Source organism: Monodon monoceros, unplaced genomic scaffold, assembly GCF_005190385.1.
Source record: "Monodon monoceros isolate NGI ecotype Baffin Bay Population unplaced genomic scaffold, NGI_Narwhal_1 Super_Scaffold_2, whole genome shotgun sequence".
Lineage (NCBI taxonomy): Eukaryota > Metazoa > Chordata > Mammalia > Artiodactyla > Monodontidae > Monodon > Monodon monoceros.
Window position 1 is genome coordinate 68,130,605 of NW_021703776.1, and position 26,804 is coordinate 68,157,408.

Here is a 26,804-nt window from a genome sequence, read left to right on the forward strand (position 1 = left end):
GCAGGGCATGTGGTCACTCTACCGTGTGTGTTTCTACCACCGAAAACCTATAGATACCTTTTTAAAAGTTCTGAAAGCTAAAGTGGTTTACTCTTTTTCTCAATGCTGTAGAAGATTATATTCAAATTTTAGCAATGTTTACATGAAGATATCCAGAACCACATTTTACATTAACAATTGCTACTATAAATTTGAATAAATTTTTAAAAAACACAAAGAATTACATAAACTGCACCCCTGCCATCCTGGGAACAGAGGCTTTATCTCATAAATACACAGCAACACGCATTACAACTTTTCCAACGTTTTGAAAGATTCTTTCCAATTTCCAACCCACCCCATAGTCATCTATAAAAAGGAAATTAAAACAAAACCAAAAACCATTTACTTTTTTATTTATTTCTATTGTCCCTCAAATATAAAAACAGGATAAAATGAAATGGGTTTTCAGAACAGATTTTTATGAGAAAAAATACTTAGAAAATCTATGTTGAAACGACGTTTTATAGTCTCTCTCAATGCACAATGTGGTTATCATGTGCATAAAATAAAAAACTATAAAAATAAAGATCACTGTGCAGGACCACATGGTGAGATATCACAATCCTGCAGAAGTATCCCCAGCAAGTCATGTAGCACAATTAATGAGGAAGCGGGAACCAATTTCCAGTATCGGCTGGTTAGCTGTAATGGAAAAATGATGTAGGCTACACCATATAGCTCCTCTGCCATAAAATGCTTGCTTTTAGATGCCTTATATGTGTAAAAACTAGTGACCACATTTTGGCTCTGATGTGCAAGTTCACTGTAGAACACTCAAAGTGTGTTCTGCAAGATGTTAATAAATGTTACATCATATAAATGTTTCCACAGTCAAATCAAATTTGGAGAAAGCTAGGGTCAACAAAATTAGAGAAGCATTTTTATATTTCCCTGTAGGACTTCTCAGACCCTTTAATAAGCTGATGAAATTATACAAGTGAAAAATATATGCAAAGTTTTCAGTATTTCTTATAGCACTTTCTGTAATAATGCTCTGCAGCCTTCTGTACTTTGGAAAATGCCAATTGGTTTCATAAACCTGTATGAAATCCAGCTCCTAGAAGTTTATGCTGTTAACAGAAATTAGAATTAAAAAAAACCAAATACCAAGTGCTTGAATCAAATATGTTTAGAGAGTCCAATAAAACAAAATGAAACACAACAAACTAACTAATGACTTATACGGAAAGAGAACAAAATCTATTTATGGTGATATGAAAGTCTGGGGAGACCAGGGAACAATTCCCAAATTCTGTAATTACTGGATTCAAATGTGGCCTTGACTTCTTTCTGATCTAGACATCACATAAATCACAACTACATAGAGACCTCTCAGCAATTCTCCCTGTCGTGCTCCTGTCACACCAAGTATCATACCTACCAATTCGGATGATGTGCACGGTGATGTAGATGTCCCTTCTTAGCTCACTGCTACCCAAATCCTACCAAAAAACAAAGTCTGGTCATTTTAGAACTCATAATTTATGCAGAAGCATTTAAAAGGCATACGTAGCACATAATCTTCACAAATAACAGAAGAAAGACAAAAATAAACATAGACATTCTTAATGGAATTTCTGTAGCAGAAGCATAAAGTTCAAATCCTGTTCTAAAATATCACTACAATCAACTTTACTGTAAGCCTATGATGTCAAATAAGACTTAAAAGGAAAGCCCATTCTTATTTCAGTCTCTCACTTACTCATTCTTTAAACACTTATTAAGTACATACTAAATACCACCTGCCATACTGAGCCCTATCACCATTGGGATTTGGCCATAGTGTGACAGGCTCTAATACACACTAAGGGACAAAGGTGTGACTGTGAATGCTGGTATTCAGATTTTGGGGGCACTACTGTAATTTATGTGTTATTTACAAAGTTTAAGCAAATCTACTATGTTCTCTCACAGTAACTTATTTCTCTTAAGTAAGATAAAGTACTTGAGAAAGAATCTGCCTCCTGGATAAAACAAGATCCACTTACCACAAAGAGAGAGCACTGTCGTTCTGGTTTATCTGGGGCTTTGGGAAGCCCATTTCTATTCAGCCTCAAGAAAAATCTCTCACTACAAGAGAAAAGAAGTTTAATATTTTGAAAATTATTTAATATGTAAGGACTCATTACTTTTCTAGCTGCTCTTCATCCTAAGAGTTAAACTCAAAACTTATTAGGTCTTTCATTTGACATCAAAACTGCGGATATAATTTAGGAGAGAACCCAAGACAATAAACATTTGCTTCACTTCTGATAAAACTGGCAAAGAGGCAAGTGCAAAAGCAGAAAACATAAATATATATGCAAGCAAAAAATTAACTTTGAAAAGAATAAGCTTCTATATCAGTGATATCATTATTTTAAAAAGTAGAAAAAAGTACACTAAAAGAAAACATGTGACAATGTGTTTTGTGTATTTGTACCTAAGATTTTTTTTTCATGTTTTGTGTCATAGTATTTAATAAACATTATACAAGGACACCATTCTGAGTGGTAACCATTCATTAGAAGGCTTAATATTTTATGCTCTTATAAACCTATAATCCAAAACACAAAAAGAGAGACCAAGAAATGAAACTTGAATTTTCTTTGGTCCACAAAGGAACAGAAGACCTCGCACTGTCTATAGAACTTGCACTGAAAATACAGTGACACCTAGATTTAATGCAAACACAAATAATGCTGTTGATCAGCCACTAATTCAAGTCAATAAATACTTGTGGACACCATTTATACCCAAGATAATGTGTTACACTATTTATGTTCAAAAAAATAAAATGAATATCACCCTCACCCCCAAATTAATCTACCAGCTACCACAAGCTTCTGAATTTTAATACCCTGGTGCCCACAATAGAATCAAATGGCTGGCTGCCTCAGGAAGAGAACACACAGCCAACATCCCCAAAATGTGAAATTAACACAGGGTATAGACTTGGTCACTGCAGCTTCAGCCTAGGAATCAAGCAGGGAAAGGGAAGGTAGGGCATTAGTAAGGTTCAGACCCTTCCAAGTCTCCAAGCTTATTTATCACTTGGTCCTTGCCATAAATAATGGCTCTGTCATCCAAAATCAGCCTTCTCCCCTACAGGGGGAGAAATGAGGACCATAATCAGATCTCTAAGGAAGCATATGGATTTGAATTTATGGTTGTTTTGGAACATTTTAATTCTCTTTTGCCATTTAAATCTAGATAGAGATATTTAACAGATTCAACTACCTGGCTCACCCTGTCCTTTTCTTATATTATGCCTATCCCTGATCTCTCACATGAGAAAGGGCAACCAACACACATTTCTACGGGGTCATTTCCACACTTATTACCTATGTCTTGTTCCACAGAGCAGTGGCTGATGAGATGTGAATGAAGAGAATATAAATTGCTGCAAGGATTCTCAAATGAAGACTATAAAGTTCCCATAGGAAATAATTCTGAAGCGGAGGCTGGAAATGACAGATCCAACCTCGGATGCAGAGTTAAATCAATCTTATTCAATTGTCATTTACTATAATTCATGACAAAGGACTGCAAACTCTTCAGAAGGGAAGAATATTTACTACTATTTCAAATTTAATAGGTACTAAAAGGAAATGTGCAAAAATTCACCTTGGGATAAATGAATTACACTTTAAAATAGTCATTATTAGGTAATACTATTTTTTTGAGAAAACAGTATTTTTTTGAGAATGGGCACTCTGCTGAGGACTTTACATGGATTAATTCCTTTTATCCTCACTACGCCTTTAGGAAGTCAGTACTATTATTATGCCATTTTATAGTTGGGAAAACTGAGAAATAGTAAATAGTTTTGCCCAAGATTACAGAGCTGTTGGAGAAAAGACAGTCTCTTCAATAAGTGGTGTTGGGAAAACTGGACAGCTACATGTAAAAGAATGAAATTAGAACACTCCCTAACACCATATACAAAAATAAACTCAAAATGGATTAGAGACCTAAATGTAAGAGCAGACACTATAAAACTCTTAGAGGAAAATATTAGGAAGAACACTCTTTGACATAAATCACAGCAAGATCTTTTTTTGATCCACCTCCTAGAGTTCTGGAAATAAAAACAAAAATAAACAAGTGGGACCTAATGAAACTTCAAAGCTTTTGCACAGCAAAGGAAACCATAAACCAGACGAAAAGACAACCCTCAGAATGGGAGAAAATATTTGCAAATGAATCAACGGACAAAGGATTAATCTCCAAAATATATAAACAGCTCATGAAGCTCAATATTAAAAAAACAAACAACCCAATCCAAAAATGGGCAGAAGACCTAAATAGACATTTCTCAACATCACTAATTATTAAGAAATGCAAATCAAAACTACAATGGGGTATCACCTCACACCAGTCAGAATGGCCATCATCAGAAAATCTACAAACAACAAATGCTGGAAAGGGTGTGGAGAAAAGGGAACCCTCTTTCACTGTTGGTGGGAATGTAAATTGATACAGCCACTATGGAGAACAGTATGGAGGTTCCTCAAAAAACTAAAAATTGAATTACCATATGATCCAGCAATCCCACTACTGGGCATATACCCAGAGAAAACCATAATTCAAAAAGACACATGCACCCCAATGTTCATTGCAGCACTGTTTACAACAGCCAGGTCATGGAAGCAACCTAAATGCCCATCAACAGACGAATGGATAAAGAAGATGTGGTACATATATACGATGGAATATTACTCAGCCATAAAAAGGAATGAAATTGGGTCATTTGTTGAGATGTGGATGGATCCAGAGACTGTCATACAGAGTGAAGTAAGTCAGAAAGAGAAAAACAAATATTGTATATTAACGCACATATGTGGAACCTAGAAAAATGGTACAGATGAACCGGTTTGCAGGGCAGAAATTGAGACACAGATGTAGAGAACAAACATATGGACACCAAGGGGGAGAAGTGGCAGGGTGTGTGCGTGTGTGGTGTGCTGAACTGAGTGATTGGGATTGACATGTATACACTGATATGTATGAAACTTATGACTAATAAGAACCTGCTGTATAAAAAAAATAAAAAATAATAATAAAAAAAAGATTGCAGAGCTGGTGTGTGGCTGAGTAGGAATTCTATGCCACATATAATTCAAAACGCTCGTCCTTCATTTGAATGCTACAGAATAAATTCTTTCTCTGCTTCATAGAATAATTGAGCAAATATTTACAGAATACTGAGATAAGGGAGAAGTCATTCATCCTCCGCGACTCCACTGACTCAGTCAAACTTGGTCCCAAGAGGGACCCCACGTCCTTCCTGGGGTAAGAGGAAAGGAAGAAGTAGAAACCCTGATTTAGCAGGTTTTCAAAGCCATCCCTGGTTTCAAATTGTTCCTTGGTAGTTTTTTCAATGAAACATACTTAGAAAAATGACTTGAGAAATAAACTATTTTACTAAACAAATGCAAACCTCCAGAAAGATTTAAGTATTTGGCTTTAGTTGGTCAAAACTCCGGAGGTTTAAGACCAGTGTTTGGTTTTGCTTCTTAGTCATCAGTCACCTACTAACATATAATGTTTATTGACTGTATTTTAGCCCCAAGCGCAAGCAGTGTGACTATTTTCCCCTCTCCTGATTATGGACCGCGTGCTCTTTTTTATATGTTTGAGGCTTCTCTTTATCCCTACTGAAACATTTGAAACAAATGTCACTTTATCTTCTGACAGGTCAGTCAAAAATGATAAATAACAATAATATTAATATATAAAAGTCAACATGGCATTCTACATATGGAGACCTTAACTTTAATACTGAGATAAAATACTATTCCATATTCACAAATTTCATCAATCTTCTGGTAAAATAATGTTTCCTAAAGCATTCTATTTCAGACACTCCTTTTGCTCTGTCACTATTTTAATTTCACTAGTCTAGACAGAATCCTGATTATGCAAGTATTATTATCATATCCTATTACAGAAAGAATACCAATATGTACTAAGCCATATCCCTTAGCTTAAGCATGCCTTAAAGGGGAGATAAAAATAGACTGAATATGGGTACTATGGAGAAATAAGTCATGCGCAATGTTTTAAAAACCAGACTTCTTTTAAAAGGAAAAAAAAACCTTTTATGGCCAATCAAATAAAACCTTTTTTATTCATTTGGTGAAAGTTGTTGGTATACAAACTCAATCAATTTCTCTTCAGCTTTGGTGATACAGCAACCACTTAATCAGCAAATGGTTTCAGAGAAAAAAAAAAGAACTACAGCAACACATTTCAGAATCTTCAGATTACAATAAATACCACCCACATGCTCACACACGTCTGTAAAATGCCAAACTGTTGCCTTCAAGGCGGGGGGACTAAACGAGTGTATGACATTTCACTCCGGCACATCTTCCAAAATTCTCTCACAGACTTTTGTGGCCACACACAAAGGTATTTTCAACTCTCTACTGTAAGTCAAAGAGTGGCACCTCATCAGAAAACAGAACTAGCTTTTGTGAATTTAAGAAGTGTCCTATTATAAGATGTGCATACCTACATTACATCATTTGCACTTTTTTCCCCCTAACCGTAAAAGGTGTGTGTGTTTCTTTCCATTACACCGTGACTAACTAGAATACAGGCCCATGACAATTAACCTTTACATTCCCAGCTGCTAGCCAACGATTTGGTACCTCCTTAGTGTTTAAAGACTGAACAAATACAATCTTTTAGGAAAAAATACAGCAAAATATAAATTATTGGGAAGCAACTTTTGCTCTCTTCTCTATAATATCTTTTACTTCACAGTAGTGAAATGTATGAAATTCTCCAGAGACATTTCAATCAATGGCACCCTACCACCAGATGTGAGAGTCACAAAATTAACTTCACAGCCCCTCCAGGTTCTAGATCATGCCATTTAACTCTGCCACGCATATCCTATGTCTTTATTATAGTAAACATATAGTAATGGAAATATCTATGGTGACATAATATGTTTTCAAATGAGAATACTGCCTTCTTCATCAGCAAAGAGTGAGTAAGCACACAGAACACTCCTAGACACATTAAGAAATGAGAGGTGACATTATTACCAGCAGAGAAAAATCATCATTTGACTTCCTGTTATAGTGTCATGTCCTCCCAGAGGAAATATCACTGCCAGAGAAATTTAGTGTCCACCTGAATTCCTTGTGTGAGCCACTATAAATCACCAGATTATAAATCAACAATCTCAAATTCTTTCTTTGGAAATAAAGAACAAAAAATCACAATTATTTATTATTTATAACCTGCCTTCTTCTACAAAGGATTTGAGAGAACCAAGATAATGAAATAAGAGTGTGCAAGAGTATCCCCAGATATCCCTGGGGAAAAATAGTAAAAGTCAAGATATACCCTGTCCTGGTGTATTTATATATGCTTTACATGGATTTTCTCATTTAATTCTCCCAACCACGCTATAAGGTAGGAGCCCCTCGCATCCCCATTTTACAAATGAGAAAGCTGGAGCTTGGGGATATTGGGTAAGTTGGCCAAAGTTGCACGGTCAGTCAAGGTTGGAACCAGGAAATTAATTTCCAGGGTCTGATTCCAAAGTTTCAGCTCTTAACCACAATGTTATGCTGTTTTCAAAATAACAGAACACCTCAAAACAGACAAAAAGAACAAGCCTACCCGTGTCACGTGAGCCAAGGATTTTATTATGAATATTTTCAATAAAATACAAAAATAATAATTAAAAATGCATGAAGCCAGACCAAAAAAAATAAAGCCACGAACATATCTGTGTTTAGGGAGTTTATGTCTGTGAACCTGCTCAGCTGCACTACTGACCTTCTGATGTACTCAAAACAACCTCTGATAATAAAGGGTGTACTTCAACAGCATAGTTTGGTAGAAAACTTTTTACCAGTGATGCAAATAATATGGGAGGCACTGTAGGGTTCTGAAGACCCTAACGGCTTCTCCTTCCCCTTCTCAGCAGGGTAGGATGCTCCTATCCTCCCACTCCCTCCTCCTATCACCATAACACTCAGAAGCAGCTGTTCTGTATGAAAGGCCGTACCTAGGGTCTTGGAGGCCTCCAGGCCAGATGTGGGAGAGTCCTCCCAGCCTTCTGACAAATCACATAAAGTGGCTCTCCCATATGGCACTCCTAGGACAATCATTTGCCTTCAAAGAGCAATGCACCTAAAGTTAGGAATGACCAACGCCAAGGAGATTTTTGTATTTCTCCATATGGATTCATGTTTATCACTCTATAGCTCCCCTCTCACAAGAAACAAAACTGCCTAGTGCTTTAATGTTTGTGGAAGTTACACAGTGTACACTTTATCCAAAAATATGTGATTGGATAATATCTTGGGTTGAAGTCTGATTAATCTACAAAAAATTACAAAGAGTATTTCCAAAATCATTTTGAACAGTTAAGTCACTGAAATAAATTTATGTTCTCCAAAACTGACAGAAACAGGGCTTCCCTGGTGGCACAGTGGTTGAGAGTCCGCCTGCCGATGCAGGGGACACGGGTTCGTGCCCCGGTCCGGGAAGATCCCATGTGCCGCGAAGCGGCTAGCCCATGAGCCATGGCCGCTGAGCCTGCGCGTCCGGAGCCTGTGCTCCGCAATGGGAGAGGCCACAACAGTGAGAGGTCCGCATAACACACACACACACACACACACACACACAAAGTGACAGTAACAAAAGAGAGCAAACACTTCAGTGGTCGTATTCTGGTACACTAACTGTCTGGTTCTTTTATGCTTACACTTTTTTATTTTTATTTTTTTAATTAATTTATTTATTTTTGGCTGCGCTGGGTCTTTGTTGCTGTGTGTGGGCTTTCTCTAGTTGCGCCAAGTGGGGCTACTCTTCATTGCAGTGTGCGGGCTTCTCACTGTGGTGGCTTCTCTTGTTGCAGAGCACAGGCTCTAGGCGCATGGGCCTCAGGAGTTGCAGCACATGGGCTCAGTAGTTGCAGCACACAGCCTCAGTAGTTGTGGCTCGCGGGCTCTAGAGCACAGGCTCAATAGTTGTGGCACACGGGCTTAGTTGCTCCACGGCATGTAGGATCTTCCCAGACCAGGGCTCGAGCCCGTGTCCCCTGCATTGGCAGGAGGATTCTTAACCAACGTGCCACCAGGGAAGTCCTACGCTTACACTTTATAAAACAATTGTAAATACCAAAAAATAGTAGTGTCTTTGAAAAGGCCAAGTTCCTTGTCTTAAATTTAACTATGCTGTGTGTGAGGACAATTAATATCTACTCTACACTGAATAGTAGTGCAGGGAGATGCACCAGCAGTCAGGGAGGAAACAGTGGGAGCGAGAAGACGGAAGGAGAATAGTGAGAAGAGGTAGGAGAATGTTTCAGCTGCGCTGACTCTAGGCCCTCTACCCAAAAGGCAATAGTACACAAATAGAAGATGATCTCAATGCTTCTATTTCACTGCTCCTCCTGCATTTTCTCAAATGCTTTCTGATTGACTAACAGTGTAAGACACTTCCAACCATCTGTGCAGGGAACTGTTACTATGTTCTTTCCTAGAACGAGTGGCAAAGGACAACTCAAGGAGCATTCTAAATTGTCATGGTAACGCCCCCAGGAGCCAGCTGCCCTGGGGTGGCCACAAGACCAAGAGTTTTGGTGCTCACCATGGCACAGAAAAAGGGGCTCTCATCCAGGCCATCTCTGAACATGGGTGTGTACAACATTCTCCTGGGAGCTGTATAAAGCCCAGGCCCTAGCCTGGGGATCCTGACTTACTATGGACCTAAAAGCTCCCTGTGTGTTTAAAAACACAGTCATATTTAACAACCACTGTTTTGACCCAAATGCCTAGGCACTAATGAGTCAGAATTGTTGACTGTCCTTTATGATCGTCATATACAACCAGAAAACAGGCAACAAATGCCTGGTACCTTCAGGTCAACGATTTCTCGCCTTTCTTCTCCCAACCATATGACTGATAAAAATGAAGTTTTTCCTTGGCAATAAATGAAAGCAACTCCTCAAGCAAGTCTTCCTAGATAAAGTTATTAATGTGTTTTCTAATTTTAAAACGAAAGCAACACAAGGGTCATGAGCTCTTCTGATTAAAGGGAAATGAAACAAGAAGGATCCTTGATACCAGGGTTGCCACAGTAGTTTACCTAAAGAGCAGAAAGACTCTGAGTTTTCTTTTTTAATATTAATACCCAAGTCCAGATTCGCTTTACAAATATTTGAGGTTGAAGGACTAAGCAACCAACTAATGGGATGGCTTTGTCAGGACAATAAAGGATTTTGCTTTAGTTGAATGATGAAAGGGGAGATAATTTTTTAAACTACAGTGAACTCTACTGCCAATGTTGAACATCAAGCTGATTCTTTCTTACTACTTAGAATGACTTAAAACCACTTCATGTTATTTTTCTTTTCAGAGAATAAAGCTAACTGTATCAGAATTCTTTTTGGGAAGGTAAAGCTCAAAGAAAAAGGAGTGCAATGCTTTCTAAAGTTATAAATAAGTGATGTACAGATGACCTGCTGATAGACAGATGAATTAAAGAAAAGATTTGGATCAACTGTTGATTTGAGAAAAACAATAATGACTCTAAGTTCTAAAGACTTGAGACCCTAAAAATCTCATTGTTGAATTCAAGTAAAATCCTTAGAAATAGCTAAACTGTTTAACTGAGCTACTCAGGAAAAAACTTGCGTATGTCTATCTCTAGAGAACTCATTAAGAATTTCACTAGAAAACAAGTTTCTTAGAGAAGTAACTAAAAGTAGGTGATGATAGGATTTGGTCAACAGAAACAAGGACTGTGAAATAAGAAGACCTGTTTACAGGCAGAATGTCTTATTGTTCTTGGAATTTACATAATTTGATTATGGTAAACACTATACCTTTGACATTTCATGAGGGAGGAATCGCTCTGATTTATATACAGTAATTATTCTGACCTTTTTAACAATGCCTCTTTTGTTAGAAAGTATCTGTAGTAAGCAATCTTGCAAGTAAAGCAAACCTGAGCTCTTTATAACTACGCTGGGTTGAAGCATGCAGTTCTTTGCAAAGGCAAAGAAACCTTAATGAAAACAGACTAAATGAAAAAAATCTAAGTAATTCAAGCCTTGCAAAAACAGTAAGTATAATGTCTTTCATACATTTATTATCTCAAAAAAGTTCTAATTTTTAAAATGAAAGAAGCCAAAATCAAATATCCCTTTCAACAGCTTACTGATAGATTCTTTATATTAACTATAACTTAAAAAAATGAAAACTTATGATTACCAAAGGGGAAAGGAGTAGGGTAGGGATAAATTAGGAGTATGGGATTAACAGATACAAACCACTAGATATAAAAATAGATAAACAATAAAGATTTTCTGTATAGCACAGGGAACTATAATAACCTATAATGGAAAAAAATCTGAAAAAAAATATGTACATGTATAACTGAATCATTTTGCTGTACACCTGAAACACATTATTATAAATCAACTATACTTCCATCTAAAAAAAAGAAAAGTATCTAAATCATCATTAAATACTATTTATTAACAAGATGACCCATGCAATTGGACTTTCTAAAGGTCAAATGCTTTTTCTTTTTAATCAGGGAGGTACAAAGCCTCTACACTGATATGCAAATGTTCATGTGTATGAGGATAGGTACATTCGTTTCTGTAGAGCTCCATAGTTTTCATAAGTTTGAAAATGAACTTTAGGCACTGAAAAGTTTAGGAAGCATTGCTTTAGACACCACAAGTATTTTTGGTGAAACAAAAACAGCAATACTGGTTACCACACAAAGAGAAACTCTAGCCTTTAAAAATATTTCTTGACTTAAAGCTTAATAGTATTTTGAACATCAATAGAATGTAAGTTCTGGGAGGGCAAGAATTTTTTTTTTTTTAATTCATTTATGTGTCCCCAATGCCCAGATCAGTGCCTTTCCCCGAGGAGAGCAGTACTTGTTTGCTGAATGAATGAAGATCAGTGATTCAACAGCAATAGTGTGAAACCTCTGTTGCCCAATGGAAATAAAAAGATGCAGTCTCTGTTTAACTTGTAGTCAAAGATCTCTAAATGGAAATATTTAGGAGAAGACGCTACACAGATACTCTTCAACTTACAGGGTTACGTCCTGATAAAACCATTCAGCTTTACAAGAGCATTGTACCGAACATGGCTAGCCCAGGGAAAGATCAAAAGAACAGTTTCCAGTAAATGTGTATTGCTTTCGCACCACTGTGAAGTCAAAAAATCCTAAGTCGAATCACTGTAAGTCGGGGACTGTCCATAAATTTATCTGCTAATTTTTATTTACTTTTTTTTTTTTTTAGCAGGACAGATTTTGCAAATGATGCTCCCATAGAGACATGTCTGACAGCAGAGTTCTGATTAACACAGGAGAACCTGAAACAAATCCATTACCATTGCTGATGCACTCAACCTTGAGTTCTCTCTCTTACCAATAAGCACATCCCCACTGGAGTGGAAGGAAGACAGAAAAAATTAAGACAATAATGACACAATCTTTTAATACTTTGCCTCAACAACAGTGAGAGACTTGTAAACTCCCTTTAACTGCATCAACGCCCAGTCTGTGTAGGGCATTCTGCAAGGTGCTGGGAACAGAAAGATAAGGAGAGGGTAAAGCCTTATCTTCAGAAAAGGAACTAACGAGGACCGTATCATGAGTAATTCCTTTGTCAACGGTGAATCACCTTACAGCACAAATGGCAAGGAAGAGCAAAGAAGTCCTTGTAAGGTGGGTTGCTATGTGTGAGCATGATTTGATTGGTAGTGAATTTAGGAAAACTAAATTAATCTGAATTCTCTATAGGCAGAAGACACAGGGCAGGGGAGAACAGACAGAGACGACCAGAATCCTGGTGAAAAGAACACCCATCTGCTCATCTTTTAAAACACAGGAATAGGGGTGGAAAGCCCTTCTGATCAATTTCTAAAACTCTGCACTGTTTAAGTACAATGAGACAAATTGGCTGAGTAAGTGTTTAGAGCTAAAGGGGATGAGAAAGCCAGTTCTGAATACATTTACTCTATGAGTTTTTGGTTTTCTGCCACTTTAAAGTTCCAGCCACTTATTCTTATAATGTAGTAATTTAAAATTTCAAAAGTAATTGGAATTGTGTGGCTCTTAAAATGCTACAGAGAAAAACTGTGGATCACTTCTACGCTGGGTGTTCTCGGCATGAATAAAGTTATTTGTTTGCTTGTTTTTGTTTTAATTTAGATCCTCCTCCTGGCCCATTTCTTAAAATCTCTCCTATTAACATCACTACATCTCAATTTTTTTTTTGTATGCAACAGAAGTGTGACCAAAGGGGGAGCAAACCACAGAATCTGATTAACTTCGAAGTGACAACAATCCCAATTTTCATGCACCTGCTAGAAGAATCAAATGATGGCAAAGAAGGGGGAGAGTGGAAAGCACTCATGACTTTAAAGAGGAAGCCTGAGGGAAGGTCACTGTGGGTCAGTGATGTACAGACACCCACAGGGAACTCTGTGCCAGCATGTATACACACAGCAGGAAGCACTCTGGGCCACGTGGAATTGTTGATATTGCCACAGTCCAAGGAGGACCTCTGAATGCCTTCTATTTCTGTTCTCAAATAGAGTTGTGCTCCCTGCATGCATGGCCAGTCAGACATTTTCTCCTCCATTATTGCTGTACTTTGGAGAGGTTATAATTTTGAGTTAATTTTATAACATAAAACTGTAAAGAGAGATCTATGCCAACTATCTTTCTACGTTCAAAACAACAAATGCTCCTAATTTATGTAAAAATATAGAGACTGAATGTGTGTGATCACACTATAATAAGTTGTAAATGAGGTATGAAATGAGAAATTCTAGCACAGTGCTCAGAGAATTAAAGAATATATGTGCTCCCTTAACTGTGCTATGTACTATAATATAGACACAAAATATTAGCATTTTTTCCAAGAGTGGGCTAAATAACTACTCTCACCAACAGCTCCCTTCTGTAAGGTCTTTAAAAAATTTCCCAGTAACTAAGTCTTTTCAAAAGAAGCCCTAATTCTTTAATTTCCTCTTAAAAATGAAAGGCAATTAGATCACATCAGCCTCTGAAGAGACCAAATGGAAGCTATCGTTGTAATGTCTTTAATTCTCCTCCTCCTGCTAGATTCCCAGTCTCAGTTTTTTCCAACTGTGATGTGTCAGACTCCAACTCTACCACCTGATACCTCTTTTCTGAGCACACCTGGCAAAAGCTGTCTAACTGGGGAGCCAGGATTCACCACCAATTTCAGATGTCTCCTTTGGAGGTCCCGTCCCGCACTCAGCAGTTCCATTTTTCATCACTAACTCACTTCCTATCACATTTTTGCTCAAAGGCTGCTGACCTTGTTCCTGCAACTCACTTTCAGCCCTGAACTCCCTTTCATTCTCTCTTTTGCTCTCCAGCAGCAGCTCATCTTGTTTTCCCACTTTCCTTATAAAAGATCAAGGCCACAGACCCAGTCCCTGTTTTCCATTTCAATATCTTACACCCATTTCAGCGCCCTCCCTCCCTCCCTCCCACATTAGTAGAAAAAGGGACCTTCCTCCTTCTCGAAATAGCTGCTTCACATGTGTCCTGGATCCCTTCTGCCATCTGCTCCAGGAGTCACCTTTGGGTCTCCAGCAGGGCCTCACGCTGCTCGCACACAACTGTTACTCCTGTGCACTTGTGTGATGTGTGAATGAATGAACAAGGGAGTGGTGAGTGGTTTCCTCACCTTTGGGAGAACAAATCTCTACGTTTTTTTTATTATTTTTTAAAAATTTTATTTAAGTATAGTTGGGTTGAGTTATAATGTTGTGTTAATTTCTGCTGTACATCAAAGTGACTCAGTTATACACATATACATTCTTTTTCATTAGGGTTTATCCAGGATATTGAATACCGTTCCCTGTGTTATACAGTAGGATCTCGTTTTTTAGGACAAACCTTTATTAATTCAGAGTTTTGGGGAAGCTGGTCCTTATACAGACACAGGATTTTGCTTAAGCGTGTAAGGTATTCCCTCTCACAGAACATTAATCTTCTAAAAGTTGCCTATTTTGTTTTATATATGAGTCAAAGCTTATGGTTTAAAGATAATACTATTGTAATATATGTGTTATTATAATACTGAATGCCCTAGACCTTCAGAAAACATTCCTGTCAAGTTCTGCCAAAAACATTATCAAAAATATCATTGTCAGTTCAAAGGAACCCAGGATTATTATTCAAGGCAGAATGGAATCCAAACCATGTATGGGGCTAGTGACTAGACCAGATTAATAAACCCGTCTTCTTTCGAAGAGATTGAAAAAAATGCCTGCCCTCATGGCTTTCCTGCCCACGTGCATAAAACATTGATAATTTTAAGGAGGTAATTCATTAACCATACATACTATATGCTAAAAGGTAAAGCAAGCACCCATAGACCTGTCACAAGGAATTCACAACCATTCAATTCTGTCACACCGCTCCGCCTATCCCTTTGCTCTTTCTTTGTTTTTCTCTCTTTTTTTTTCCTGTTGCTAAAGTGTTTTAAAGCAAATCATATCCCTGATGCCATTCGACCTGTTTACTAGTCTCTCTAAATCTTATATAACTATAATAACACATACCTTAAAAATTAATAATAATTCCTTAGACTGTATGATTTCTTTAAGAATTCAAGACCAAACGCCACATATCATTTCCGGTTATGTTAAAGGGCAGTTCCCGTTTTCAATCATCATCATCATAGCTTATAATTACTGACCAATGACCCGGTGTCAAGCATTAGACTAAAAAGTGTATGCATTATCTCATGTAATCCTCAATCCCATGAGAGAAGTACCATTATTATCCTCTTTTAGCAGATAAATTACAGACATAAGAGACATGAATTAATTTGCCCAGGCTGACGTAGCTACTGAATGGCAATGGCAGATCCTCTGACTCTAGAGCCTGGCCACTTATATGCCATAGAGTGGTATCTGCACAAGATAACAAGATCTGAGTCTTGAGGATGGAGAGAAATTCAGATATAGTCCAGAAAGAGTTCATATAAAAAAAAAATCTGTGCCTCACCAATAATATTCAGTACTTTTTCTTAAATGACAGAACTGGAATATACTAAAAAAGAAGGTAATTTTAGGCAATATAAAATTTATATGGAAATGAAGCATTTAATGAAAATGGAGAGTTTAACTGTGCGATGATAGAAAAAGCACATAACTTCAGTCAAGTATGTGAATAAGGTACCAGCAAGAAAGTCAACTTTATCTGAACTTAATTACTATGAAAAGCCTTTTTGTATTTAATCACCAGGATAAGACTTTTTAGAGAAGTACTACTCTGTGCTATTTTCTCAAATAGAAGCCCATGCCAACAGCTTACACGTATATAAGCAGCCCTATACTAGGCTGAGGGCTCACTGGTGGAACTTAGGTCCTATTAAATATATCCTCTGATGAGAATGAAATACGGTAACAGATTAGTCCTGAAACTTAGAATATAGCACTAACCAAAGTACTGAAAGTTATAAGGGAAATAGTCAACAAGTGGACTATGTCATTTTCATTGGCCCATGTAACTTATACTCTATTGTAGATTAACTGACATATTAATATGTCAACACAGGAAAGATAAGAATACACACATCCACAGCTGCACAGACTATGAAAAACATAAACGCTACGACTATTTCTATCACCAAATAGTACAACATCCAATTTTAAACGCAAGCTGAAAGAAACATTTGTAGCATAAGATGCCAAGTACAAGCAGACCTCATTTGATTGTGCTTCGCTTTATTGCACTTCACAGATATTGCATTTTTTACAAATTGAAGGTCTGTGACAAACCTGTGAAGAGCAAGTCTATCGGCGCCTGTTTTCCAACATTTGCTCATTTCAGGCTCTGTGTCAGGTTTTCGTAATTCTAGCAATATTTCAGACGTTTTCATTATTATTATATTTGTCATAGTGACCCATGATCGGTGATCTCTGATGTTACCACTGCAATTCTTTTGGGGCATCTCGAACTGCGCCCATACAAGTTGGGTGTATGATCTGACTGCTCCACCATCATGAGATGTTCCTCATCTCTCTCCCTCTCCTAAGGCCTCCCTGTCCTCTGAGATACAATAATACTGAAATAAGGACAATTAATAACCCTACAATGGCCTCCAAGCATTCAAATGAAAGGAAGAGCCGCATGTTTCTCACTTTAACTCAAAAGCTAGAAACGATTAAGCTTCATGAGGAAGGTATGTGGAAAGCTGAGACAGGCTGAAAGCTAGGCCTCTCACACCAGTTAGCCAAGTTGTGACTGCACAAAGGGAAAGTTCTTGAAGGAAATGAAAAGTGCTACTCCAGTGAACGCTTGAAAGGTAAAGAGCAAAACAGCTTTATTGATGATATGGAGAAAATTTTAGTGGTCTGGACAGAGATCAAACCAGCCACAACATTCCCTTCAGCCAAAGTCAGATCCAGAGAAAGGCCCTAACTTTCATCGATTCTCTGAAGGCTGAGAGAGGTGAGGAAGTTGCAGAAGAAATGTTTGAAGCTAGCAGAGGTTGGTTCATGGGGTTTAAGGCAAGAAGCCGTCTCCATAACATCAAAGTGCCAGGTGAAGCAGCAAGTGCTGATGTAGAAGCTTCAACAAGTTATCCAGAAGATCTAGTTAAGGTAATCCATGAAGGTGGCCACACCAAACAACAGATTTTCAAGGTAGACACAACAGCCTTATATCATAAGAAGACGCCATCTAGGACTTTCATAGCTGAAGAGGAGAAGTCAGTGCCTGGCTTCAAAACTTCAAAGGACAGGCTGACTCTCCTATTTGAGGCTAACGCAGCTGGTGACTTTAAGTTGAAGCCGATGCTTGTCTACCATTCTGAAAATTGTAGAGCCTTTAAGAACGATGTTAAATCTACTATGCCTATGCTCTATAAATGATACAACAAAGCCTGGATGACATCATATCTGTTTACAATATGGTTTACTGAATATTTTAAGGCCACTGTTGAGACCTAGTATCCTGGAAAAAGAGATTCCTTTTAAAATATTACTGTTCATTGACAATGTACCTGGTCACCTAAGATCTCCGGTGGAGAGGTACAAGACTCATGCTGTTTTCATGCCTGCTAACACAACATCCATTCTGCAGCTCATGGATCAAGGAGTCATTTCGACTTTCAAGTCTTACTATTTAAGAAATACAATTTGTAAGGCTATAGCTGCCATAGATAGTGATTCCTCTTGTGGATCTGGGCAAACTCAATCAAAAGCCTCTGAAAGGATTCATCGTTCAAGATGCCATTAAGAAAACACTTGTGCTTCATGGGAAGATGTCTAAATAACATTAACAGGAGCTTGGAAGAAGTTGATTCCAACCCTCATGGATGAGTTTGAGGAGCTCAAGACTTCAGTGGAGGAAGTAACTGTAGATGTGGTAGACACAGCAAGAGAACTGGAATTAGAAGTGGAGACTGAAGATGTGACTGAATGGCTGCAATCTCACATTTAACCTCGAAAGGATGAGAAGTGGCTTCTTAAGGATGAACAATGAAAGTGGTTTCTTGAGATGAAATCTACTCCTGGTGAAGATGCTGTGAAGATGGTTGAAATGACAACAAAGGATCTATAATATTATATGAACTTAGTTGATAAGGCAGGGTTTAAGAGGACTGACTCCCATTTTTGAAAGAAGTTCTGCTGTGGGTAAAATGCTATCAAACAGCATTGCATGCTACAGAGAGATCGTTCATGGAAAAAAAGAGTCAACTGATGCAGCAAATTTCACTGATGTCTTAGTTGAAGAAACTGTCACAGCCACCCCAGCCTTCAGTGACGACCACCCTCATCAGTCAGCACCATCAATATGTCTTGCTGGTGGCAAGACACTCCACCAGCAAAAAAGATGAGGGCTCAGATGACGGTTAGCATTTTTTAGCAATAAAGTTTTGTTTTGTTTTTTTGCGGTACGCGGGCCTCTCACTGCTGTGGCCTCTCCCATTGTGGAGCACAGGCTCTGGACGCGCAGGCTCAACGACCATGGCTCATAGACCCAGCCACTCCGCGGCATGTGGGATCTTCCCGGACCGTGGCACGAACCCGTGTCCCCTGCATTGGCAGGTGGACTCTCAACCACTGCGCCACCAGGGAAGCCCAACAATAAAGTATTTTTTGATTAAGATATGCATGTTTTTTCAGACACAAAGACTATAGTATAGTGTAAACATAACTTTTGTATGCACCAGGAAACCAAAAAATTCCTGTGACTTGCTTTATTGTGATACTCACTTTATTTCAGTTGTCTGGAACCAAACCTGTGGTTTGATTTCTTTATACAAATCCCCTCACCCCTGAGGGGATACAAATCCCCTCTCCCAGTCCTATACCCCAGTTTATGCACATCCACTCTCTGCCCTTTCGCCCTTTCTCCAGTCCTTGGCTGATCTTCCCACCTGCAATTTCAAGCTTGTTTCCTGATGTCTTCTAAGGGACCTTGATCCAGCAATGACCTCCCCTCTCCCATGAGGGTAACCTCTCCCAGGTTACTGGATCCTTCCTGTCAATTCTTAATAAGCTCAAGCCTCTTCCACTTCAGTTTCTTAAAAAAACAAAAGGAAAAACCCTCAACAGACCCCTTGCTATACACTGGTGAGTAAAACATTGGTTGCGGAAGAAAACAGATTACTATTAATATCGAAGTTTATGAGAATGGGTATAGAAAAGTGATTAAGAACAGTGATGCCTGATCAGACTGCATGTTAAAATACAACTCCACTATATACCAGCTGTGTGGCCTTGGGCAAGTTATTAATCGCTATGTGCCTCACTTTCCCCATCTATAAAAAATGGGGATATAGTCAGCCTTCCGTAGGTACTGCATCCGCAGATTCAATCAACTGCAGATAGAAAATATTCAGGAAAAAATATTCCAGAAAGTTTCAAAGAGCAACTATTTAAATAGTATTTATATTTTATTAGGTATTATAAGTAATTTAGAGATGATTAAAAGTATATGGGAGGATGTGTGCATGTTATATGCAAATACTATGCCATTTTATGTAAGGAACTTGAGTATCTGTGGATTTTGGTACCTGAGGGAGGTCCTGAACCAATTCCCCACGGATACCAAGCGAAGACTGTATTAATATTACCTACCTCGTAAGGTTGTTACAAGGGATAAATAAGTTAATATTTATTAAACAGCTTAGAACAGTGTCTGGCACATGGTTGTGTTATATGGCATATGTGTTAGTTAAATAAACTGAATAGAACTGAATAAAATGAAATTACAGATGCTATCTAGAGAAATGATTCCCTGACTCTTCTAGCTATACCCTTACAGCTTGGAGAAATTATAAACTTTCAACCAGATAGATGGTCTCTAAAAATATTTTACTCATATAAAACTGAATTTGGCAAACATTTTTTTTAACTAAGAAATTATCTTTTATGGTGAGAAATCATGTCAAAGACTGTGCAAAACTCACTCAAATAAACTAACGTATGTTATTTCTGATGATAATTGAGTCCAAAGTAGCTGTACCTGCCAGGGGCTCTGTCTGGGCAGATGCTGTTACATGAACAAATGAGGAAGGAAAAAAGGAAAAGAAGTACAGGGTAGGTGTATGTTAGCAAGATGCTGTCAGAATATGCCTGCATCTTTCTGGTACAGTAACAGGTGTCTGCAACATGCATCAGAGGCTTAATATTCTAGGTCACCTTCAGGCAGAAGCTGTTTCGAATAATATTAATGGGCTTTCTAAACACAGCTCAACATCAATGACTAATTGTTTTAAGTCTCTGTCAGAAAACGTACCCTTCCTGGTACTGAGGAAATACCATGTGCTTCATTTCTCCACACAGTGAACTAGAGGGCGTAATTTTCATGTGTTGACTCCTTTTGCATTTGACATCTCCAAGTACTGAATCTAAGATTCTGATCACTGGCACACAGTAAGAGCTGATGCTTTTTTGCTATTCTTGAAGTATCTTGAGAAGGACTCAATTTGAAAAGCCAATTTCTATAGCATAGGATATTTCTGAGGCCCTATATTAGTTTCAGTGTTATCACTATCAATAATTTATAACAACTTATTATTAGGGCTATCAGTCTCTGAAGATCTCTCTCTGGGCAATAAAATCCTGCTCAATGATGGAAATGTTCAGACAAATATTGAAGCCCTTGAGGAGGAACGTGGCTGAGGCCAACACAGGAAGGGGGTGTTCACAGGGCAAACTCTGGGGCCAGATCACTGGCTTGCAACTCTGTGCTTTGCCTCTTGCCAGTTTGTAAACTTAGGCAAGTTCCCTAACCTTTCTGTGCCTTGCTTCCTCACCTATACAATCAGTGCTGATAATATATTTAAAGCATTTAGAACAAAGTCTGGCAGGTGATTAGTGCTCAATAAAATCCTGGCTGTTTGCTTCTTAGAGGAGGTAAGTTAAATGAAAAAGTCCTAGCCAGTTGTCTGCCTTGTGAGAGGAATAAACATCTATCTTTCCTAAACAAACTTCTACAGGGTTTGTACATGTTGGCCCCTCCACCTGTACCTGGACAAGGTAATTTCCTGTGATTAATGGTCAGGGCAACACCATAAAGATTACACATAGATTGTATTTTATTTTCTGTAAATTACAGCACTAATGATTCTATTTAACAACAAACGCATTCCCTGAACTATACCATCTTTTGCCTAGTAAATGTTATGGTTTGGATTGGACTTCGAATGCTGAAAAAGAAATAAAAAATCAAATTATCCATTCTCTTCAACAAATAAATTATAAGGAATTTAAGAAGGAGAGGGAAAGGGAAACTACAGCTGCAGAGTGACTGGCAAACTTATCAGCCATGCAGTGGATGGACTTTATTTGGATCACGTAAATTACAAATTCCAAATTTGGAATCTGTAAAACAATATACATCAGTCAACAGCAGAACTCTGAATAGACTGGAAATGGATAGCTGATGATGTTAAGGGAATATTTATTTTGTGGGTGGCAATTTCTTTAGAGTACCTCTTTTTTTTTTTTTTTTTTGCGGTAGGCAGGCCTCTCACTGTCGTGGCCTCTCCCGTTGCGGAGCACAGGCTCCAGACGCGCAGGCTCAGAGGCCATGGCTCACAGGCCCAGCCGCTCCGCGGCATGTGAGATCTTCCTGAACCGGGGCACAAACCCGTGTCCCCTGCATCGGCAGGCGGACTCTCAACCACTGCGCCACCAGGGAAGCCCTTTTGTTTTTTTTTAAACAGAGAGGTACACCCTGTAATATTTACATATGAAAATTTGATGTCTGGGATTTGCCTCCAATAAGCTGGGGGCAAAGAGGAGGACTAGAAAGGGATGTGGTTAAAACAAGATCAGCCCTGAGTCAATCACTCTTGTCACTGGTGGCAGGTCCATGAAACTTCACGATACTATTTTACTTTTTTATACATCTGAAATTTTCTAAAATAGAAGTTTAAAAAAGTAATACGAGTTGATTTTAAAACACCCCCACATCCCACACTGCATTCATTGTTGCACATAAGAAGAAACACAACAATGCCTCAAAAATCATATCTTGCATTTATAATACCTTTTTCTGTGAAGATGCAAATACTTTACACTCATCAGCTATGCCAGAAGCAGTGAGGGAAGCAAGACTTGTCACCAGTTTCAAGATGAAGGAAAAGACAGAGGTAGGTGAAAGGATCAGGGCAGCAGCAGTCAACTGCAGAGACAAGAATCAAGCCCAGTCCTCAGATCTGTGCATCCTAAGGCCTCTTCAAAAGGTAATGGTGACACCACCCTGTGCAGTGTGAATCCGAGCTACTCACAGCAAGGTTTTGAACACTCCCTAAAAGAATAATCGCTGCGCTGTCTGAGGCCTCAGAGAGTCAAGAAGAGAAATCTGAGACGGTTCCAAACACCTAGTAAGCGGGTGTTTTCACTCTTACTCATTCTTTTGTCAATCACCTTTATAGTGATTATGAGTTTGGGAGGTGAGAGCCGATGGCCAAACTCAGTGAGTAGAAGCAGGGGAGAGAAATTCAGGCTCGATTTCTCCTAGGGTCATTCTGCATCAGGTGTGTGGGACAGAGGGAAAGGGAGATGGGAGGGAGAGGGGAAGCAAGAGGGGAGGGGGAGAGGGTGGAGGGGAAAAAACCGGGAGGGGGAAGAAGGGAGGGCAGAGGAGGGAGGCAGGCATATAAGGCAGCCCAACCACATCCAGAGCAGGTAAAAGGCCCAGCTCCCGGCCTGAACCTAGGGACCACAAAAACAATATTTTAGGGTTTCTGTAGCCAGGTTATTTTCCTACTTTCACCAAGTAAGTAGGAATAAAAGAAAGGGAATTCTGTCGATCAAAACCTAAAAGAACATGTTAGAAAATCTGAAAATGTTTGTAACAAGACAAAACTGAAAGACCAGCTAATATTAATCCTACATAAATGCAATTTGAGTGGCAAAGGGGAATGTATATTCCTCAAAAACTTTAGCTGAAAAGGAATGAGCAAAAGAGTGACCTCATTTCTCCCTGTTACAATCCATAACAAACAATAGCTTGTTAAATATTTTAGAGACCATACATTATACAGACAATGTTATGAAGACTTTGGTTAAACTACACTACCTGGAAACCAAGCTTTCTAACACACACTTCAATATGTAAGCAGGCATTATCTCTAAATAATCTTTCACATGTCTAAAGCCAGTGCTAAGCTGTAACTTGAATCCTTTTCTCAGGCCTTTATCTTCCTTTTTTAGTGGTGTTGATTTCGGAAGGGTTTTTTAACTCACTGATTCATTTTCTCCAACAGTATATAAAGTCGATTTTGAAACTGAATTACCATTGTTATTTCCACACCTCATAAACCCTGTCCTTGCTGCACAAAACCACCACCTTTAAATTCTATGAACACAGGACTTCCCTGGTGGCGCAGTGGTTAAGAATCCGCCAGCCAATGCAGGGGACACGGGTTCGAGCCCTGGTCCGGGATGATCCCACATGCCGCGGAGCAACTAAGCCCGTGCTCCACAACTATTAAGCCTGCGCTCTAGAGCCCACGAACCACAACTACTGAGCCCACGTGCCACAACTACTGAAGCCCGAGCGCCTAGAGCTTGTGCTCTGCAACAAGAGAAGCCCGTGCACTGCAACGAAGAGTAGCCCCCGCTCGCTGCAACCAGAGAAAGCCCGCACGCAGCAACAAAGACCCAATGCAGCCAAAGATAAATAAAATTTTAAAAATTAAAAAATTCTATGGACACAGGCCACTGTCAAGAAATAGAAAGTACACTTTCTAGTAGGTAATGAATAACATATAAGTTAATTCACCAAAGATTTTATGGCTATAAATGCACTAAAAATAAACTTCACACATATTTCCTAGAAAAAGATTTTTTTTACCAGAAAATACTCCAAGATTATTTTATATTTACAAAACAATATACGTGGCTCATTGTTGCTTAAAATTGTCAACATTCATTTTAGTAAGTATTATTTCTTTAAAGTGTGGTACAATTGGGTCATTATGTGTAATTTGTGGTACGATTTTAATTCTAAATTCAAATTTAAACATTTTAGTGTAAAAGATGGTGTGGATTGTGCTCAACTTTAAGACTTAAAAAATTTTAAACATAAAAGAAGTCTCAAAAAAAGTTGAGACCTTTGGATAACAACCAAAACGTCCATTGTAAGTTTCTCCTAAAGTTTGAAAACTTGCCATAAGAGAACCACAACAGGTAAGACAGAGAACTTTCAGAACAGTTTCAGTTCAGCTCTGAACTGAACAGAACAGCTCTGAAACTCTCATGGGAAGGTTTCCAAGTACTTAGTTGTCTCTCAGTATCATTTGATGCAGACAGGGTAAGAATAATATAATTGCTTACTGAAAATTTGAAAAATACAATATATTGAACTTGATAAACAAACTTCAGACTTTAGAGATATTATGTCCTCCTTGCATTATTAATACAAAATAACTCCAATAACAGACCTGATATCAATGACATACTTTCATTTAATAATAATTATGGTTCCAAAGCCCTTTTGAGTTTTTCAAAAAACGTTTGCATGCATCATTTCATCTAATTTTTGGGGAAACTCCCAGAAGTTAGGCAGCTTAGAAATTCACAGAGTTCTACAGATGAGAAAACAGCCTGATAGAGGAAAAATGTACAAGGTCATATATCCTGAAGCCTGCCAGTTGCAAACATCCACAATTCCAACATTAAGAAGTTCAAGTCATATCTCCACATGCAGTTACCTGATTGGTCGATTCTCTTTACTGTCAAAGAGTGAAAAGATGACCTCAAGCTCCTCTCCCAGGTTGGAACACATGAGGCTTTTCATCTGCACAAAGAGGTGATGACTGCTGGCCTGCACTGGGGTATCTTTCTTCCGATGTCGATGCTCCATCTGAATGACACCCCCCCAAAAAACATGATCAGCATGGACCGAATTAGATAATGGAACCCAACAAGCTAGTTAGCTATGGTGTGATTATGCTGTCCTGTGCTTTCTGTTGTTGTTGTTGTTGTGTATTTGGTATCTAGTTGGATGTTAAATTCCAAATTTTCTCCCAACTACTAAAATAAAAAACTGAAGTTTGCAGACCATCAAGGAATCCTGCTTTAAGATTTGTTTCTTAATCATTAATGTTAAAATGATATCAACTCACTGAGTAGATTCAGGCAGTGTGAAGTTCAAAGGATGCTATCGGTCCCTCATCAACTCCCAGGGTGAGAACAAATTATTAGCCATCTTTTAAAAATCAGACTAAATTGTATCTAGCTGATCATTTTGCTGAACAACGTAGCTATGACTTCACATTTCTCATAATTAAAAATTCTTTTAAAGCATGCTAAATTTCAAACTTGTGGTAGTTTTCTGAGGCTGGCAGTATCAAATGATATTCAATCACTAGAGCAAGAAAATGTTTCTAACTTGCTGCGGAGCTACAGGGAAGCAGACCTAAGAAAGCCAGTGAGGGGTCTAAAGGCAGGAACAGAGTCTGTGTCCATCTCTTATTTCCATCCTTAATACAGCTAGCCTAGGCTATACTTGGGAGGCGGGACCGGAAGTAAGAGTTCCCACAAGTTGAGGAAGGAAAGGAATCACCCATGGTTCCAGGGGTGAGGAGAACATGAGAATGCTCATTTAGTCAACATATACTTGTTACGTATCTATTATGAGCCCAGCACTGGGAATGCAATGATGCGTAAACACAGAAACAGCCTGCCTTCATAGAGCTTTCCTACTCGGGGGAGCAGGCATCAACAAAATTGTCCCACAAACGGATAGAAAACTACAACTGTGATGAATGGAGAATGTGACTTGTGTCTGGGCAGTCAGAGAAGGTTTCTTGGGAAAATGACACTTTAGCTGGGAGTGAAAGAGTGAGCAGGAGTTATGAACCATCTAGGACAGTACTTCTCAAACTACCTGCAGTGAAGGACCAGGTTGGTTTTTCTGCCTAACCTACCGCAGATTGATATTTTCATAAAATATCAAAAATGCCATGGATATGTCAAAATGTTATAAAGGTTTCTAAACGTTTACTCGCCATTTTTGTACTTGGGCCAGTTACAAGCAGTACACGGCCCAGCTAGTTCTTGGACCACAGTGTGAGCAGAACTGACTCAGGGTAAGAGCACAGGGAAAACATACAGAAAGGCTGTGAATTAACAGAACAGGTGCTAAAAATGTGTAAGCGTATTGCTTTCATAACACAGACTACTAAAGAGGCTACTTCTTGTGGATCACTTGACAATTAAAAAAATATATTAATAGCTCAGGGATTAACTCCAAAGGAG

At 38.5% G+C, this 26,804-nt stretch overlaps 1 protein-coding gene across 1 annotated transcript in view; it reads right to left on the reverse strand.

Annotated features, from left to right (window-relative positions):
* Positions 1-26,804, reverse strand: part of DOCK4 (dedicator of cytokinesis 4) — a 480,919-nt gene that overhangs the window by 220,855 nt on the left and 233,260 nt on the right. Inside the window, exons 8-10 of the mRNA XM_029233259.1 lie at positions 25,256-25,407; positions 2,031-2,112; positions 1,424-1,484 (exon numbers count right to left, since the gene is read on the reverse strand). Of these exons, the coding sequence (XP_029089092.1) occupies positions 1,424-1,484; positions 2,031-2,112; positions 25,256-25,407 (295 nt within the window). The remainder of the gene's footprint in view (positions 1-1,423; positions 1,485-2,030; positions 2,113-25,255; positions 25,408-26,804) is intronic.